Source organism: Rhinopithecus roxellana, chromosome 4 (genome assembly GCF_007565055.1).
Source record: "Rhinopithecus roxellana isolate Shanxi Qingling chromosome 4, ASM756505v1, whole genome shotgun sequence".
Lineage (NCBI taxonomy): Eukaryota > Metazoa > Chordata > Mammalia > Primates > Cercopithecidae > Rhinopithecus > Rhinopithecus roxellana.
Window position 1 is genome coordinate 103,098,245 of NC_044552.1, and position 20,427 is coordinate 103,118,671.

Genomic DNA, 20,427 nt, shown 5'->3' on the forward strand with positions numbered 1-20,427 from the left:
ATATGCAAAGAGAACTAAGTCCTGCATATATGTCTCCCTTCTCCTCAGGCTAACTTAGGTTTCTGCTAACACATCTGGAGCAAGAAAGGAAACAACTTTCTTTTTGGAATTGAGTCCCTATGGCTTTTAAAGAATTAATCAAACAAAAAGCAGATAAAAAGTAAACCAAGGTATATGCATAAAATCCTCTCCAAGCCATTTTACATACAGTCTGCTCTGAAATACTTGTTTTGATACTACCAGTTAGCTCAAGCATAATTGGTACATAGGACATTTTGTTAGTATCAAGAATAGTTGTGTTCATTCATACGCAATTTCCTAGGAAAGGCATAATCAGAATGGCAGAAGAATTAACACCTTCAGGAGGAAGGAAAAAGGCCTTCAGTTTGGCTGCCACTCAGCAAGCCCAGGGCCTTATAGGCCCTGTAACCTTTCAGTGTATGACGTCCCAGACTTAGAGCTTTTTAGAAAAGCATATGCTGTGTTCAAGTGGAACATCAAATCATGTAATCTTCATTGCTGTAGGTGGATCATTGTCTTTCTTTTAAAGATAATAAAACTGGGTATCAGAGAAACTAAGGAACTCACCTAATGTCCACAGATTGCAAGCTGTGGAGGCAAGTGCTCTCACTCTGAGGCTTCTAATCAGGCAGCATCACACTGCCTTTTAGCAGATCCTAAAATAAGCAACATGGCTGGCAATCTTCTTTTTGTGTTTTGAGAAAGAGTCTTACTCTGTTGCCCAGGCTGGAGTGTAGTGGCGCAATCTCGGCTCACTGCAATTTCTGCCCCCGGGGTTCAAGGGATTCCCCTGCCTCAGCCTTCCAAGTAGCTATGATTACAGGTGTGTGCTACCATGCCTGGTTAATTTTTTTTGTATTTTTGGTAGAGATGGGGTTTCACCATGTTGGCCAGGCCGATCTTGAACTTCTGACCTCAAGTGATCCATCTACCTTGGCCTCCCAAAGTGCTGGGATTACATGTGTAAGCCACTATGCCCGACCTTGGCAACCTTCTTAATGTCATTTCAGAAGTACTGTAAGGGACTGTTTGACCCTAAATAAGCCTCCATGTATCTCTTTATTGTCAGCTTGAAGTCCTGCACTTAGGGAGTACCTTGTTGAGAGCTAACTGGATTCTCCCTGTTAAAATCTGACAGCTCTAGGAAGGATAAATGATATCAGTCATTGTCAGCAATTAAAATGATCAATTTATCAGATTTCTTCCAAGCTGCTAGTTAGGTGGGAGCAGGTTTTGACTGGAATGCAAGTGGGGTAGATGGAATAATTCAGGAACTGGGCATGTGAAAAGCTTCAAGGAAGTGGTACCGGGAGGAACAAGTGGGTCTGAGATTCAGAACACTGACTACCTGCGTCTGTAAACCCTCTTTCATCCTGTGTTCCACTGGACACTAGGCTCAGTAAGGGCTCAGAATTAGAATGTAAACCTTCCTTAAATGATTCCCAAAGATAGCATACAATGTGCCTAGCACAAGGCCAGATGCATTTTTGATACTTCATAAATTCAAGTTTACTCCTGTCTCTTTACAAGTTATCTAAAATGTAGGTGCATAATTTTAGCTTGTTTCTTCTCCATCTTTAATTAAATATTCAGATCTTACTTAAGCTTTCCCCTGGGTCTTTTCTTAGGGATCATATCCTTTTGCTTGCAATTGGTTAGCATAATCCATTTTCAATTTCTGTTTCGAAAATCTCCCTGTACGTCCTCCTCCTGTCATACCAGTGTTCATGCTTTTGGTCCCGCTTATAATTACTTCAGTTAATCATCACACAACGTAAACTGAATGCATTGAGAGGATGTTGTGAATATGTAATTTATAGCATAAAAAATTCCAAAATAAAGACCAACATGCCTGGAAGGAACCCTGGGGTCAAAAGAAAAGGCAGTGTTCAGTAACACACGCAGTATGAGGAAGGGTTTTTAAAACGAAGTCAGTAATTTTCCCTTGATATTTTTCAATAGTTTTTTTCCTAGCTTTTGGGACTTTTTTTAAAAAATGTGTTTTATACCAAAATATTGTGAATTTTTTTTTGTTTCTAAATGCTAATGAAGTGTGAACTGATTTCTGTTATGAAAAAGCAAATGAGGAAGCTAAAATAAAGTCTTTGGAAACTGATTTAAAGGAAAAAGACATTCTAGAGCCAGCATTGTAGCAAAGCCTTCTTTGTGAGTATGTGAGAAGCTGTAATAACGTAATCTGAAATAAAACACAAAAATTCCTGGAAATGAAAATGGAAATTACTCACATCAAGCACTCACAACAGTACAAGAGGTTCTATAGCTCTAATGAATTTAAAATGGAAAGATATCAGAGGTGTAGATTAGTGTCATTGATCAACAGGATGAGTGTGAGCCAGCAGCCCACAGTTAATTCTCACTTGGATATCACTCAGAAAGATACTCTGAAGAACTTTCTGGTATGTCTAGCAACTGAGGGATAATAACTCTCTATTAGTCAAAAGTCCACACAGCAAAGAGATGAAAAATGTGCTCTGGGAGTACCATTCTCTCTTCTCATTCTAAGTGCATTTTGTTTACCTGGCAAAGGAGAGCTTTCTTTACTTTCTCAGAGTACCCTTTTCTTTTAGGGGACAACTATTTGTAGAAATTGCAAGAATCTGGAGGTGGAGAAGCCATTAGCTACCCTTTGGGTGACAGAATGCATTTGCAAATTAAGAACAGGCAGAAAAGCCAATCAACTGACATTTCTTGTCTAGATAAAATAGTAATAATAATAATAATAATAATAATAATAATAATAATAAAAGTCTAGGCTAGATACAGCCAATAGGTTTCAGATGCCAACTTAGTTTGATTGGCTGTAGCCTCCTGGAGTGGTAGGCTGAGAGGGATTGTGAGCATGAGTCAGTTTAGAGAGAAATAATTGCAGGAGGGATTAGGCAGGAGTGTGTGAGATGGGAGAGGGATGAAGAGAGCTGATGAAGAAGAGTATGTGTTGATTTATTGCCATTTCCTTCAGTCAAGCAAAAAGAGCAAGAGTTCATGATTCATCTTCTACTCTAGGAGGATGAGCACTTTGCATAGGTACTGCGGAAAAGAAACCCACTTTGCAAAACTAGTAAGGAGCAACCAAGCATGCAGCTTTGGGAAACTGCAGCATTAATTACAGAGTGAACAGCAACATGGAAAGGAGATGTAAGAATGCTGGAGTTCCCATGACTGAGACATAAATGGTTATGCCAGTACAAAGTTGTTCTCCAGTATTCATATAGTAATGAAAATAACCAGAGTATTTTAGGACATTAATAGTAATAGAAATAGGAATGAAATCATGCTATTGCCTTATAGATTGTCTTTCTTCATTTGGGATGCTATAGCAAAATATCATAAACTGTGTGGTTCACAAATAACAGAAATGTATTGCTCACAGTCCTGGAGGCTGGAAAGTCCAAGAACAAGGCACCAACAGATTTGGTGTCTAGTGAGGGCCTGCTTTCTGGTTCACAGATGGCGCCTTCTAATTGTTTCCTTGTGTGGTGGAAGGGGCAAGAAAGCTTTTTAAGGCTGCTTTTACTAATCTCATCCATGAGGACTTTGTCTGCATGGCTTAATCACCTCACCTCCTGAAGGCCCGTCCTAATACCATCACCTTGGGGGTTAGGATTTTCAGCATATGAATGGAAGGGGGTGAACATAAGCATTTCGACCATAGGACAAGCGCATTTGTCCAGATTATAAAGCAGTTTTTTACATGCCTATCTTAATAAATCTCCACAAGAATCACATGAGGCTTAAAGAGTTTAGTGGCATTCCTAAGTAGTAAAATCTACTGTTAAAATGTTAGAAAAGAGACCAGCTTGTACATTCCGATGTTAGATCTTGTGTCCTTTAGATTGCATCGGAGAATGTCCTATATCATATACATACATGGTGTGTGCTGTACAACATGATGTTTTGATATACTGTATGTATATAGTGAAATGATTACTATAGTGAAGAGTTCTAAGCGTCGGTTTTGCCATTGTGTAGTGTTCCGGCATTTCAAATAACTGCAATAACTGATACCAGTTATTTGGTTTCAAAAATATTTATCCTAATCAGGGAAGAGATTAGTTTAAATGTCAGTGCACAAGACATTAAATCCTTAATATCCTTATTAATTAAAGATGCCTTTCTCAGATTTCTTGCTCTATTAGCACCTTAAAAAAGGTTCCAGGTTTGATAAAACTCACCCCTTTTAATACAGTGTAATGAAAATGACAATTGAATGTGAAAAAGAAATTTGGATTAAAGTAATCAAATAAAAAATTAATGTTCTTACTGATACTTACTCAAAGAATAACTTAGTAAACAATAATTTGAAGGACATGATCAATTTAGCAAACATAATATTATTTTTTGGAGGATAAGCAGAGAGAAAAGTACAAGAGTAATTTATTTTTTAGTGAATATGGACGATACACAGAGATTGAAGAATGGGATATACATATTTGAGATAATCAAAGGAAACATAAGAAATAAACTAAAATATTGGCAGTACCTGATGTAAGATGATTCTAGCTGTTCTCTTATTTCTATTATTATCTACTTCCCAACTTTCTTTGTTTTCTACATTATGTCTATATTCTATAAGACATGCACGTTGTGCTCCTTGTAGGTATGATATCATGAATCTGCAGTACACTGAAGCTAATCGCTATGACTATGTTCACGTTGGAACCTGGCATGAAGGAGTGCTGAACATTGATGATTACAAAATCCAGATGAACAAGAGTGGAATGGTGCGGTCTGTGTGCAGTGAGCCTTGCTTAAAAGGCCAGATTAAGGTAAGCCACAAATGCATTCTTGCATGCTATCTGTGAGGAGGTCGGCTGCCTGGACATTAGTAAAGAACAACACAGACAATTTTAAAAACATGACTGTCAAGAAGGGGTGTACCACACTTACAGTTTTGTCTCTTGAGTTTCGGTAAAACTAAAAAGACAAAGATTAGGAAACAGAGTGGGTAAACTCTTAGAATATTTGCATAGTCTTTACTTGAATCACAATGATGGGCTGGAATCTTCAATACAATCTAGGCAGGAAACAGATGAGTAATCAAATTTTAAAAATCAAAAACAGAAGTAAATGTGAAAACCAAAGCCAATAATAGTGCTTAGTCATAGTTCTAGCTATTGTTAAAGAAAGCAGAAGCTGAACAATGCTAAATAAGCAAATAACTAAAATACCAGAAGTTGAAATAAGGTAACACAGACTGGTTATCATTTTCCGTTTCTCTACCAAGTACTTTGTTTCTTCTGAGACTGGCATTTTTTTTTTCAATACAAGAGACTGTCCCCACTTTCTCACTATTTTCAGTAGCTATTTGAAGGGTGGAGTGGGGCAAGTGAATAACTATGACATCACTATATATAGAAAATGACAATAATCAAGCATCAAATCCTCAGCTGGGTGTGCTAAAGAGGCTTCTTGATGGAGAAAGCATGGATACACTCTCCGTATCCCAGGCTATTTAAAACCAAACTGGGTGATGCACTAGGAAATGGAGCATAGGGGAGGGATTATGAATGGCAGGATATGGATTAGATGACCTAATAGGTCTTTCGCATCCCTAATTTTCTGTGATTCATCTTGAGGCACAGACAGGCTGTCACGTAAATGTCTCACAGCACAGCTGGAGCTGGGGTAGATCAGGCATGAGGCTCTGGCTCCCACCATGCTGACTTGTCGCCATGCCATTCTTTGCTTGGGAGCTGCAAAACCACGCATGCAGGAGAGATTCTCTGATAAGTTCACGGAAGGCTCCCCAGGGCAAGAATCTCGTCATATAATGCTAAGTTTAGACAGAGGCTGGACATGCTTTATCTCAACTGACTAAAGAAAATGCATGATCTGCAACCTGTAACATCTTTTGGCAGCTGAGAAGAGCTATCCTGGTGGACTCAAATTCTCAGTCACTCTAGTCACTTGGACAAAGAAACAAACTTCTGAGATGAATCATGCTAGTTTTAAGTATCTTGTACCTTCTCTGCAGAAGTCATATTAAATTATTTAATAGTTGTTATGACAACCAGTCAATCAGCATAGACTCCATTCTCATACTGTGACATGGTATTGGAGGCCTCATGCCATGGCTATGGTAAATCTTTGAATTGGTGGATTATGGGAAGATTTGGCCAATGTGTCCTACATGGCTGGGGTCATGTGGGGGATTCAGGAGATATGGAGACACTGCTAGCTTCCAAGCAGTGCAGAAGTATTTCAATAGTCTAAGAATGTATAAAAGTAGTATGTATGGGTTGATTCCTGTCTAGGTGGAATATTTCCACATGAGGCTGCTGATGATATAAGGTATGTTCTCTGAAATCCAGAGGCCCCAAATTTCTCCTTGCCTGTTATCATGAGATTCCAGACCAAGGCATTCTGGTTGCATCATCTTTTCTAGATAGTGGGAAAAAACAGGATATCTGTGGACTGAAGTCATAGGTGGGGAGAGGACAGAAGCCCTGAGCACATGCACTTCTGCCACCCAAAGGATGCCACATGTTGGCTCAGGCTGTCTCTCCAGTGTGGGTGTAGCATTGAGGTTATTATGCAGACAATGGCTGGGAAAGAGTTTTTGGAACTACAAACTTCAGTTTTGCAGGTTATATGGAAAAAATAAAACCTGGCGAGGAAAAAACAAATTGTTGCAAGGATTTGCTGTCCTTTCAAGCTCCCTTTCACAATTCCTTACTGTTACTCTGACTGCCATGTGGCCATGAATGGGTGCTCACATACCACGTGTGCTCCCCTTTACACCTTCCAGAGGAGAGGCCTTTGTTTTCCCCAATTCAGGGGCAAGCCTGTCCACATACGTCCCTGCACCTAGACACTGAAGTATTTCTGCCATCATGTTTACACTATGCCCATGCGTGTTATCGAAGGAAATCCCAGAAGTTGTTGCTGAGCCATTACAGAGCATTCACTATAAATGCAAAGCACCTGGGGGCCAATTTTAGAAAATTGTATACACTGCAGAAAGAAAATGTGCGTGTTCTCAATACCAACATGGAGTGGAGGTAAGGGGGGATGTCTCTTTTGTTTCTCATAAGCACCTTGGGAGGTATGGAAACAAATAAAATTTGAGTCCCATTTACCAAATAATATTATGCACATTCTAACATCATTAATTTGCCACCTACCAGGCCCAGGATGCATACAGCCAGATCAGTAGCCACTGTCAAGATATAAGAGAAACAGACAGCTTACAAGGTGATTGTAGGACATACATTTGTATTAACTGGGAAATACAGCCTTTAGGAAAGGGTTATTTGTCTTAAATATCAAATGCCATTTAAACGGCTAAAATAATAATTTGATGTCTTTTCTGATAACCCATAGAACTTTCTTATGATCGTTTCCTTTGAATTTGTCAAAAACCCAGTTTTCTTGTGTTATTGATTTTTAGAATTACAAATGTATCTTATAAATATAATATCACAGTCAAACCACAAACACAGGTAAATAAAATAATACTTTTTATTGTTGTGTGTAACCTTAGTGTCCTGTCAGGAAATAAAGAGCCCACGCCAGATGGTTTACAAGGGGAAATTTAACAGAAGAAAATGGTTACCAAAGTAAAATGGGGTACTGAGGCAACTCAAAGGTGACCAACAGCAGTGTCTACTCCCACTCCAGAGCTAGAAGGACCCAGGGAAACCTCATAGCTACTACCTCTGAGCTGTCTCTGAAGTGGGAGAGTGAGGGCACCCTGACTTTTCTCTTCTCCTTCTCTTTTGCCTCCCATTAGTTCCTCTTACTTTACCAAATCCATCCAGAAGACAACTGGCAAGAGATCCTGGAAAATGTAGTTCACAAGTATCTTAGCTCAGGTTCCCTTGAACCCTACTAACTATGCAAGGCTTAATTGCTAATACATTAATGGAAGATTCAATCCTAGAGAAACAAGAATGAGGGGGAAAGGGAAGTGAGATATGGAAGGATGCGGGAAAGCAAAACAAAACAAGGTGACACGTTATTGAGGAGGAGATTGCTTCACTGCACATAACTAATCACGTTGCCTCAAGAGGTCTCTGGATAGGCTATTCAGACTATTGGAGGAAGGTAGGAGAGGAATGAACGTATTCACTTCATCCTCTTTTCTGCTTCGTGTGGCCAAAGTTTATGCTCACAGGAAGTTACATCACCAGATCCCGTCAGGCAGCTGCTGAGGAAGCCAGAGCCCAGGCCCTGTAACACAGCGCTTCTTCAGATTCTGGAAGCAATGTGAGGAGTGAGAGCCTAGGTGGGTCTCCTATGGTCTGGCCTGGGTCCTGCTACGGTGAGTCCAACAGGGACAGTTCTGGAGCACAGAGCCTACTCAAAGGGAGGGAGAGACAACTAGAGATGACAGAGATGAAGGAGCAGTGGTCGAGACTGCAGTAGCAGACATAACAGCAATGTCTAGAACTCTCCGAGTGTTGATAGCCAAGGGTCCAAGACACAAGTGCAGCCAAAGAGAGTATGGGATGACAGATAAAATCTGAACAGTTTTGTGCAGGCAAACATCAGGGACCTGGTGTGTGTGTTGATCTCACATACAGAACCCACTGCTGTTTTCCTTGCTGTAGTGAAGAACAGGAAAGGGGCAGAAAGGGGAGGAAAGGTAAAGGAAAAGAAAGTACTGAAAAGGAGCAGGGAGGTAATCAAGATCAGGGACTAACATTGATCAAGTATGTTCTTAAGCAAGTACAATAGATGCTTTACAGACATCATTTCAATTACTCCTTAAAACGACCCTTTGAAAGCAGGTATTTTCATCCCCCCGTTTTACAGATGAGGGAATCTGAGACCCAGAGGGATTGAGTCACTTGTCCCTAAGCTCTCAGCTAGAAATTGCCAAAGCTGGGCTTGGAGCCAACTTAAAGCTGTTATCATCCCACGGACACATGTTGTTCAACTATCTTTCATTATATGAACTGGCACATTTCCTACAAACGCATATTTCAATTTCTATGCCTTATTTTTTTCAACAGCTCACAATAAAATCATAAGTAATGATCCACTTTTAAAATTCCGAGGGAGCAGAATCCAGAATTCAGGAAGCAATATTTCTGAAGGAGGCTGGCAGAGTTAATAGAGACTGAGACATTGACAGGGAAGTGAGGGCAAGGATACTGAAGATTGATTTCACTGGCCTCCTGTTCTTTCTCCCCCCTCTCCCCTCCCTGCTCTCTTCTGCTTTCTTTTTCTCTTAAGTTTATATTTGAATTCTTTTCTCCAAGATGTTGGTTTTGGGTTGTGAGGTTGGGGTAAGAGAATAGAGATAATCTTACCTCTTCCTATCATCACCCAGCCAATCATGACAGAATTCTGGAGATATTAGGTCAATGTGGCATACATCATAAATGTTTCTCCTCATTTACACATGCCTTGCTGTTGTATAGTAAAGTGGCACCTTATTTATATGGAACAAAGTCCACATATCTTACACATTGTAGACTTCAGAATTAACTGTTTTCATTTACCAGATAAGACATTTCTTCTGATTTCTTGGAATTATCTACTAGAGAAATAAAATGTTCATTTTAAAAGGCATTAGAAATGTAGCCCTAGCAAAAGAAGCCTGCTTAATTTAAACCTCTAGCATGCTCCTTGCTCAATTTTAGCTTCTTATATGACTGATTTTTCCCACGGATGAGCAAAGAGGCCAAAGAGCAGATTCACTGAGAATCAAAGCAAAGGGAACATGATCATTCTCATTACGACCTAACATACCCTTAAAAATGGATGGAAGTAAGAGAGGTCCACTAAGAAACCATTTATATTTGGCTGGAATTGGAACGTTAAATGTGCCTAGGTTTGTGCCGTGAGCATTATTAAATAATGCTGCTACAGGAGTTCGTGTCTGGCTTTTCCTGTTAGTAGATACAGCTACTTGAGAGAAATCACCAATGGAGAAAACTTATAATTTCTAATAATATCCTTCTTTAAAAAAATAAAATTGCTCATATTAATTTTCAAATTGACACCTTTCAACACAGGCCATTGATTAAAAAGTAGCCAAGTTGTGTTCGGTCATGTCTCTTCAAGACTCTGCAGAGACTGGGATTAGAGTCTCAGATTCCAGAGCATTTGTCATTATCAGCAACCTAAGATTCTTCCTTAGCTCCCTTATCTTAACATCATTTCCCTCTTCCTCTGTACATTTTTCTGCTATTCAAAGAGCTCTCTATATTTACAGTTGCTTAGTTAGCCTAGCTTCCACATTACTGGGTAAAAGATGCTGTTTATCTGGAAGCTTGGATACCCATTCTCCCATTCTTTACCACGATAGTCAAGCAATTAGTACAACCCTACTTTTCCTGATAATAAGAAAAGGAATGTGATGAGGTGAAAGTTGATACTCTAGAACTTTATATAAAATCTGTGTATATGTGTCTATGTATGTGTATGTATATACACATATGTGTGGGTGTACTATTAATATATTTCTACTATGTGTAATCAGTTCTTCCTGTTGCTCTATACAGAAACAGCTACATGAAATAGATGTGTTCTCAGCTATTTAAATAGATGATGTCCTCAGGGAGGAAAACAACTTTAATAATGTGATAGACGAAACTAGTATTCTATGGAAATCAGCTAGATGAACTTTGAAAAGCCTTATGATTCCACTTACTTTGCAGTGATGGAAACCTTGCAACATGTTTGTCAAAATATAAGATAAAAAAAACCTATAACACCATTTCCTGAAAAGAGCTACCACTCGAAAGATATTGCCCCTCTGATCTCGCTGGCAGTGGTTGGAAGGTTGAGGGAACGGGAGCCTGAAAAGGCAGAGGAAAATGGTGTTAGGAAGAGGATAGACAACGCATCTGCTTCCACCTTTCCTACTCCCACATTGAATGCAAGTAGTTCATCTGCTGATTTACTTCTAGGTCACATTGTAAATAATGCTGGGTTGATGATTTTATACTCAATTTTTCCATCTGCAATTGCTCCAAGTTCAGAGTTCAAAGTGTGTCACATTGTGGCTGTATTTCCTTTCACCTCTAGCTATTTATTTTTGTTTTTAGAGGCTACACCATAGAATATAGAAATAGTTTCTTTCTCCTCCAGTGCATGTGCTTCAAAATTGCTTGTATGCATTTGCTTTCCTCCAGGCAGTGTGAGGAAGAATTTTGTCTTAAATGTGATAGAAAGAGAATTGTTTAGACCTAAATCTACCTCAAGTAAATTATCCTATTCTTCAAACAATCATCACTATCTGATTACTACCTGATTGGCACTGGCATCTCATGACCTTGTCCCCATGACCCAGTCCAGCCAGCCCCAGCTGGCAATAGCTTAATGAGATTATTCCTTTTTCTTTAACCATTTCATGCCTCCTAACGTGGATTATCTTTGGACACTTTTCACATCTGTAATGAGTATTTTTATTCTTGTTCAGCTGTGTCTTATAATTTTGACCAAGTTAATGAATACCTATTTTTTGTTCTCATTTGGAAACATAAAAGAAAATATTAAAGAATAGTACAATGATTACTCACATATCCACCAATCTCATTCAAGAATTATAAATCTTTTAGCATGTCATGCCTCTCTCTCTGTCTCTCTTTCTCCCTCTTCTATTTTTTTCAGAACCATTTAAAAGGTAAAAATATCATCAAATTTTACACCTTAATACCTCAGCTTATATCTTCTAATAAGGACAATTATCATATAGTCATCAAACCAGCTAAGAAAGTTAACAATAACATCTTCAGCCATATCTGTCACATCCACCCCAGCTTTTTCCCTCTTTGTGAATCAAAACAAGCTAACCATCTAAATCATATAGTTAATGTAACCATTTTGGCATCCAGTAAAACAACGGTTCAGTTCCTCCACTGTGTAATATCTTCTCAATTCTACTGCAAAATGGCAAGTTCTGAGTACAAATTGCCCACAGGCATATCAAAAAATCACGTACCTGAGAACTCTATAATTACGTAATGATGAGATCTGCCTGTGCTACTAAAATTTTGGAAAGGAATTGAAGCACAAACATTGTCTTTAATGTCTTATTGTGAATGTAAAAAAAAAAATGAAATTACTATAGTATCTCTGAAGGAGGGGAAACTTCACAAACACAGGTCAATGTGAAAAATTCCATGGAAGTATCATTAATTTATCCACAACCACTCTGAGTAATGCCTATACCTTCATCACTCCCGCTCTGACCTATATCTGTGCTGTTCTCTTGCTCACTGAACTTTTCTGTTATTACCTGAGATCCAGCCCCTTCATCACTTTCAGGGACAGATCCCCATGGAGAAACGCTGTGAATCATGGGCTATTGGGCAGAACAGGGGACACAGCAAGGCTGATATGTCTTTGGTGGCAGTGACAAAAGTGGGGCACATTTAATTTTTTAAGTAGGCATTTATTGAAGTATAATGTACACACAGAAAAGTAGCAGAGGATGGCACAAGTATGAATATGGAGGGTACGCACCTTACCTAGCCTTACTCTAGCTGTCCCCTCTGCCTAGAGCACTCTCTCACCAGATAGCTACGCCCTTTCCTTCCCTCAAGATTTTGCTCAAATGGCAACATCTTAGTAGGACCTTACCTGACCACCATATATAAAAAGGCAACCCCGTATTTCAGGTGTCTTCCTATCAGGATGAGGACCAGAGAAAGGCAGGCACCTACGGTACAGACTTCAAGAAGGCGGTCACTCTCAAGGTCCTGCAAGCTGGGTGAGGACTCGCATGTCCCTGAGGGAGAAAGTCTCTTTAAATTTGGTCCCTAGACATTTTCCTTGCCTCATCTTGGTTTCTTCCCTATGACCTATTCCTCTTTCTTGCTTTAGTTTTTCCAAAGCCTTTTTTTCTAGAATGACAGCTCCTCAAAGGTGGGGATATTATCTGTTTTGTTCACTGATTATTTCCAGCCTTGATACAGTGCCTGACACATTGTATGTAGGCTAGGCAATCAAATGCGTATTTCAAATAAATGAATGAATGGATGAAAGAGTCAATGAATGACTGAATACATGTGCTCTGCATAGGCATTTTTATTGACACATAATAATGGTACATGTTTATGGGGTACACATGATATTTTAATACATGCATACAATGTGTAATGATCAAATCTGGGTCAGTGGGATATCCACCACCACAAATATTTATCATTTCTTTGTGTTGGGAACATTCCAAATGTTCTCTTCTAGCCATTTTTAAATATACAAGAAATTATTGTTAACTATAGTCCCCCTGTTGTGCTATCAAACACTAGCATTTATTTGTTCTATCTAACTGTATTTTGATACGCATTAACCAGTCTCTCTTTATTCACCCCTCTCCTTCCCCTTCCCAGCCTCAGGTAATCAGCATTCTATTTTCTACCTCCATGAGACCAACTTTTAAAACTCCCACGTATGAGTAAGAACATGCAATATATTTCTTTCTGTGCTTTGCTTATTTAACACGATGTCCTCCAGGCTCATTCATGTTTCTGCAAGTAACAGGATTTCATATACCTATTGGCCATTTGTATGCCTTCTTTTGAGATATGTCTATTTAGGTTTTATTCCCATTTTAAAAATCAGGTTATTTGTTTTCTTGCCCTTGAGTTGTTTGAGTTATTTACATATTCTGGTTATTAATCTGTTGTTGGATGGATAGTTTGCAAATATTTTTGCCCATTCTGTAGGTTGTCTCTTCACTGTGTTAATTGTTTGTTTCCTTTGCTGTGAAGGAGATTTTAGCTTGATATAATCTCATTTGTCTATTTTTGCTTTTGTTGCCTGTGCTTTTGAGGTCTCATCCAGAAAATCTTTGCCTGGACCAACGTCTTGAAATGTTTCCCCAATATTTTTCTCTAGTAGTTTCATAGTTTCAGCCCTGACATTTAAGTCTCTTATCCATTTTGAATTTACTTTTGTATATAGTGAGAAATAGGCATTTAGTTTTTTTTCTTCTGCACGTGAATATCCATATTTTCTTAGCACCATTTATTAGAGACTGTCCTTCCCCCAGTGTATTTTCTTGGAGTCTTTGTAGAAAATAAGATGGTTGTAAATATGTGAACTCATTTCTGGACTCTATCTTCTGTTCCACTGGCCTATGTGTCTGTTTTTATGCCAGAATCATGCTGCTTTAATTAACTACCTGTGTAGCACATTTTGAAGTCAGATAGTGTGATGCCTCCAGCTTTGTTCTTTTGCTCAAGATTGTTGGGTTATTTGGATTCTTCTGTGGTTCCATGAGAATTTTAGGATTTTTTATTCTATTTTTATTATTTTAACTTCCCAGAGGGTACAATGTTTTTACGTGGATAAATTGCATGCCGCTGAGGTTTGGCGTGGGGATGATCCAATCACCCAGTTAGAGAGCTAGTATCAGACAAGAAGTTTTTCAACCCATGGCCCTCATAGTAGGAGTCCCCAGTGTCTGTTGCCATCTTCATATCCATGTTTACCGAGTGTGTAGCTCCTGCTTATAAATGAGAACCTGCAGTGTTTGCAAGTTTTCTATTCCTGAATTAGTTTGCTTAGGATGATGGTCTCCAGCTACATCTATGTTGCTGTAAAGGATGTGATTTTTCTTTTTTATGGCTGTGTAATATTTTATGGTGTATATGGACTTCATTTTTCTTTATCCAGTCCACCATTGATGGGCATCTAGCTTGATTCTATGTTTTTGCTATTGTGAAGAGTGCTATGATGAATACATGAATACATGTGTCTTCTGTGAAGATTACTATTGGTATTTTGATAAGGATTGCATTTAATCTGTAGATCACTTTGAGTAGTACAGACATTTAAACTAACTTATTTCTTCCAAGCATTAACATGGAATATCTTTTTATTGTTCTGTGTCCTCTTCAATTGCTTTCATTAGTGTGTTATACTTTTCATTGTAAAAATATTTTATCTCTTTGGTTACATTTATTTATGGGTATTTTTTGGTAGCTACTTTAAATGAAAAATGCTTTTTTATTTCTTCTTCAGATTGTTCACTATTGGCATATAGACATACCAGTAATATTTGTATGTTGATGTTGCATCCTGCAAATGTCCTGAATTCATTTATCAGTTTCTACAGTTTTTTTTTTTTTTTTTTTTTTGGTGGGGGATGGGTAGACTCTTTAGATTTTTCTAAATAGATTATTTTGCCATCTGAAAACAAGTTCAATTTGACTTCTTCCTTTCCAATTTGGATGCCTTTTATTGCTTTCTCTTGCCTAATTTCTCTGGCTAGAACTTCCAGTACCATATTGAATAAAAATAGTGAAAGTGGGCAACATTACCTTATTCCATATCTGAGAACAAAAGGATTTCAATTTTTCCCTGTTCAGTAAAATGTCAGCTGTGGGTTTGTCATATATGGCCTTATTATGTTGATGGATGTTTCTTATATAACTAATTTGTTGAGAATTTTTATTATTAAGGGATGTTGAATTTTGTCAAATACTTTTTCTGCATCTATTGAAATGATCATACCGTTTTTGTTCTTCATTCTGTTGATGTGGTATTAAACCATCCTTGAATGCCTGAGATAAATCCTAGTGGATTGTAGTTAAAAATCTTTTTGATGTACCGTGGAATTTGGTTTGCCAGTATTTTGTTGAGGATTTTTGCATTTATGTTTATCAGAGATATTGACTTGTAGCTTTCTTTTTTGTTGTGTCCTTGTCTGGTTTTGTATCAGGATAATGATGGCTTTGTAGAATGAGTTTGGAAGAATTCACTTCTCTTCAATTTTTTGGAATAGTTTGAGAATAATTGGTACTGGTCTTCTTTAAAAGTCCAGTGGAATTCAGCAGTAAATTCATCTGATCCAGGACTTTTCTTTGTTAAGAGATTTTTATTACTGATTCAATCTTTTTACCCATTATTGGTGTGTTCAGGCTTTCTGTTGCTTTATGGTTCAATCTCAGTAGGTTATATGTATTCAGGACATTATTTACTCTAGATTTCCCAATCTGTTGGCATATAGTTGTTCACAATGGTCCTCTGTGTTTATGTGATATCAGTGGTAATGCCATCTTTTTTCATCTCTGATTTTATTTACTTAGGTCTTCTCTCTTTTTTTTTCTTAGCTTGTCTATTTAAAGATGTGCCCATTTTGTTTATCTTTTCATAAAACTAATTTTTTATCTTTTGTACTTTTTTGTTTCATATTTCTACTTTGATATTTATTATTTATTTTCTTCTATTAATTTGAGGTTTGGTTTATTTTGCTTTTCTGGTTCTTTTAGGTGCATTATGAGGTTGTTTATTTGAAATTTTTCTATCTTTTTGATATAGGTATTTATTGCTGTATACTTCCTTTTCATTGCTGCTTTTGCTATGTACTGTAGGTTTTGGTATCTTGTGTTTCCACTTTTATTTGTTTCTCAATTTTTAAATTTTCTTCTTAATTTATTCATGGACCCATTGGTCATTCAGAAGCATGTCATTTATTTTCCCTGTATTTTTACAATTTCCAAAATTACTCTTGTTATTGATTTCTAGTTTTATTCTAGTGTGATCTGAAAAGATATATGATATAATTTTGATTTTTTTTGAATTTTGGGGTCTTATTTTGTCACCCAATGTATGATCTATCCTAAAGAATGTTACATGAACTGCTCATGAGAAGAATATGCACTCTGTAGCAGTTAGATAGGGTGTTCTGTAAATGTCAGTTAGGTCCATTTGGTCTAAAATGTAATTCAACTCCAATGTTTCTTTATTGATTTTCTGTCTGAATGATTGGTCCATTGCTAAAAGTGGAGTGTCAAAGTCTCCAACTATTATAGTATAGCCGTCTATCTCTCTCTTTATGTCTAAGAATGTTTGCTTTGTATATTTGGGTACTCTGATGTTGGGTGCGTAGATATTTACAACTGGTATATCCTCTTGTTGAATTGACCCATTTGTCATTATAAAATAAAGAGATATATAACATTTGTCTCTCTTTACAGTTTTGACTTGAAGTCTGTTTCATCTGATATGAGTATAGCTACTCTTGCTCTTTTAAGGATGCAGCCTCTCTTGATGTTGTGCAAGTTTAAGTGAAGACTTGCATATAACTGAAGGAAAGGTCTCTTTAAGTTTGTTCCCTAGGCCCTTTTCTTTCTTCACCTCCGTTTCTGCTCTGTACTCTATTTCTCTTTCTTGATTTAGCTTTTTCCATAGCCTTTTTCCCGAATGACAGCTCCTCATAGGTAGTGATATTATCTGCTTTGTTCACTGATTATTTCTAACCTTGACATAGTGCCTGATGCATTGTAGGCACTCAAATAGAATTTTGCATGAGTAAATGAATAAATGGTGAGTGAAGGAATTAATGAATAATTGAATAAATATCTATTCATTGACATTTTGTTTCCCCTTCTAGAGATATACTTAATCCATTGTATAAGATTTTTGAGCTCTTTAACTTCAAATATCAGGTCTTTCCATTTCTTTATTGACATGCATAACACCTTGTCGACCACAGTGGGTCACTAAACAAAAGTTGATTAATTGAATATATATATGCCAAACCCTGAGATGCAATTTTGGCTCTCATCATAATCTGTCATCATGCTAGCAGCCATTGTGATACTGGGAAGAGCCTAATTCTTGGAAATAACTTGTTTGAGGTTTGTGCAAGGTATTCAGTCTATCTACACACATCCCCTCATTTACAAAATGTGCATAATTAACTGCACCCTGTGGAGTAGTTGCCAAGATTTGTGTAATTCTATATAGAGTGCCTAGCACACAGTTTGACTTAATATATGTCAACTTTTTGATCATTTTATGTTCTTATCATTTTATTATATTTTGTCTGTGATAAATTACAATGTAGTCCTACATTGTATGATATGTTTGTGTAGTTCTATATCTTTCTTTTATTACAATTGAATTCTTCATTTCCATTTTTTCTTTCTCTCATATTCTATATTATTGCCTTCCATTCTTTCACATACATTGTTGAGTAATTAATATGTGCCAAGAACTGTGCTAGCACTGTGAATGCAAAGGAAATAAAGATGGCCTCTTCTTTTGAGGAACTCATAGTGTAGCTGGGGAAAAAACAGATCAGTAATTAGATTCTATTGTTGCCCAAACTCTCAAGGAGGATATGAAGTGCTATAGGGACACACGCCAGTGGAACTAGCTCCTTTCTCTTACAGCTGACTCTCCCACAGTTCTTTTTACTTTTTATTTTAATTTTTGTGGGTACATAGTAGGTGTATATATATTTATGAAGTACATGATATTTTTACAAGCATACAATGTAGAATGAGTGCATCTTGGAGAATGGGGTATTCCTCCCCTGAAGCATTTGTCCTTTGAGTTATAAACAATCCAATTACAATTTTACAGTATTTTAAAATGTACAATCCAGTTATTAGTGACTATAGTTACCCTATGGTGCTATCAAACAGTAGCTTTAATACATTCTATTTCTTTTGTATCCATTAACCATCCCCACCTCCTTCCCATTCCCCATGGGATGTACCAGCCTTTGGTAGCCGTTCTTCTGCTATGTTCATGAGTTCAATTGATTTGATTTTTAGATCCCACAGATAAATGGGAATATGTGATGTTTGTGTTTCTGTGCCTGGCTTATTTTCCTTAACACAATAATCTCAAGTTCCATCCATGTTGTTGCAAATGACTGGATCTCATTGTTTTTATGGCTGAATAATACTCCATTGTATATATGTATTACCTTTTCTTTATTAATTCACCTGTTGATGAACATTTAGGTTGCTTCCAAATCTTAGCTATTAGAAAAAGTGCTACAACAAACATAAGAGTGCAGATATCTCTTCAACATACTGATTTCCTTTCTGTTGTGTACTTAGCAGTGGCATTGCTGGATCAGATGGTAGCTCAATGTTTAGTTTTTTAAGGAAACTCCAAACTATTCTCCATAGTGATTGTACTAATTTACATCCCCACGCACAGTGTACAAGGGTTCCCTTTTCTGCACATCTTCTCCAGCATTTGTTATTGCCTGTCATTTGGATATAAACCATTTTAACTGGGGTGAGATGATAACTCATTGTAGTCTTGATATGCATTTCTCTGATGATCAATGTATGTAAGAAGACTTCTATGTCTTCTTTTAAGAAACATGAATTCAAATTTTTGCCTATAGTTTGATTGTATTATCAGATTTTTTTTCCTATAGAGTTATTTGAGTTCTTTATATATTCTGGTTATTAATTCCTTCCAGGATGAGTAGTTTGCAAATATTTAATTCCATTCTGTGGGTTGTCTTTTCATTTTATTGATTGTATCTTTTGCTGTGAAGAACATTTCTTGCTTGATGTGATCCCATTTGTTCTTTTGTGCTTTGGTTGCTTGTGCTTGTGGGGTATTGCTCAAGAAGTTTTTGCCCAGATCAATGTCCTGGAAATTTTCCCCAGTGTTTTCTTGCATTTTCATAATTTAGGTCTTATATTAAGTCTTTAATTGATCTTTGTTTGATTTTTTGTGTATAGGGAGAGATAGGGGTCTAGTTTCATTCTTCTGCATATGAATATCCAGTTTCCCCAACACCATTTATTGAAGACACTGTCTTTTTGCAGGGTATATTATGGGTACCTTTGTCAAAAATGAGTTTACTGTAGATGTGTGGATTTGTTTCTGGATTCTCTATTCTGATAAATTGGTCTATGTGTCTGTTTTTATGTCAGTACTGTGCTGTTTTGGTTACTATAGTCCTGTAGTATAATTTGAAGTCAGGTAATGTAATGTGGTTTCTCAAGTTTTATTCTTTTTGCTTAGGATAGCTTTAGCTATTCTGGGTTTTTGTGGTTCCATATAAACTTTGAGATTGTTTTTTTCTATTTCTATGAAAAATGAAACTGGTATTTTGAAAGGGATTGCCTTGACTCTGTCAATTGCTTTAGCTAGTATGGGCATTTTAATGATATTGGTTTATTCTAATCAATTAACATAAAATATTATTCCATTTTTGGGTGTCCTCTTCAATTTCTTTCATCAGCACTTTATAGTTTTCATTATAGAGATCTTCTTCCTCTTTTGTTAATTCCTAGGCATTTAATTTTACGTGTGTGTGTATTAGTCTGTTCTCCCACTGCTATAAAGAGCTGCTTGAGACTGGGTAATTTATAAGGAAAAGAGGTTTAAATATGCTCATGGTTTTGTGGGTTGTGTAGGCTTCTGCTTCTCAGAAAACGTACAATCATGGCACAAGGTGAAGTGGAAGCAGGCACACCTTCACATGGCTGGCAGGAAAGAGAGAAAGTGAAAGGGGAAGTGCTACACACTTTTGAACAACCAGATCTCATGAAAACTCTGTCATGAGACAGCACTAGGGGGGATGATGCTAAACTGTTAGAAAACACCCCCATGAGTCAATCCCCTCCCACCAGACCCCTTCTCCAACACTGGGGATTAAAATTTGATGTGAGATTTGGGGATGGGGGTGGACACAGAGCCAAACCATATCAGTGTGGC

General features: G+C 37.3%; 1 protein-coding gene across 1 annotated transcript in view; it reads left to right on the forward strand.

Annotated features, from left to right (window-relative positions):
* GRM1 (glutamate metabotropic receptor 1) overlaps positions 1-20,427 on the forward strand; it is a 155,625-nt gene that overhangs the window by 70,234 nt on the left and 64,964 nt on the right. Inside the window, exon 5 of the mRNA XM_030929607.1 lies at positions 4,640-4,808. Within this exon, the coding sequence (XP_030785467.1) occupies positions 4,640-4,808 (169 nt within the window). The remainder of the gene's footprint in view (positions 1-4,639; positions 4,809-20,427) is intronic.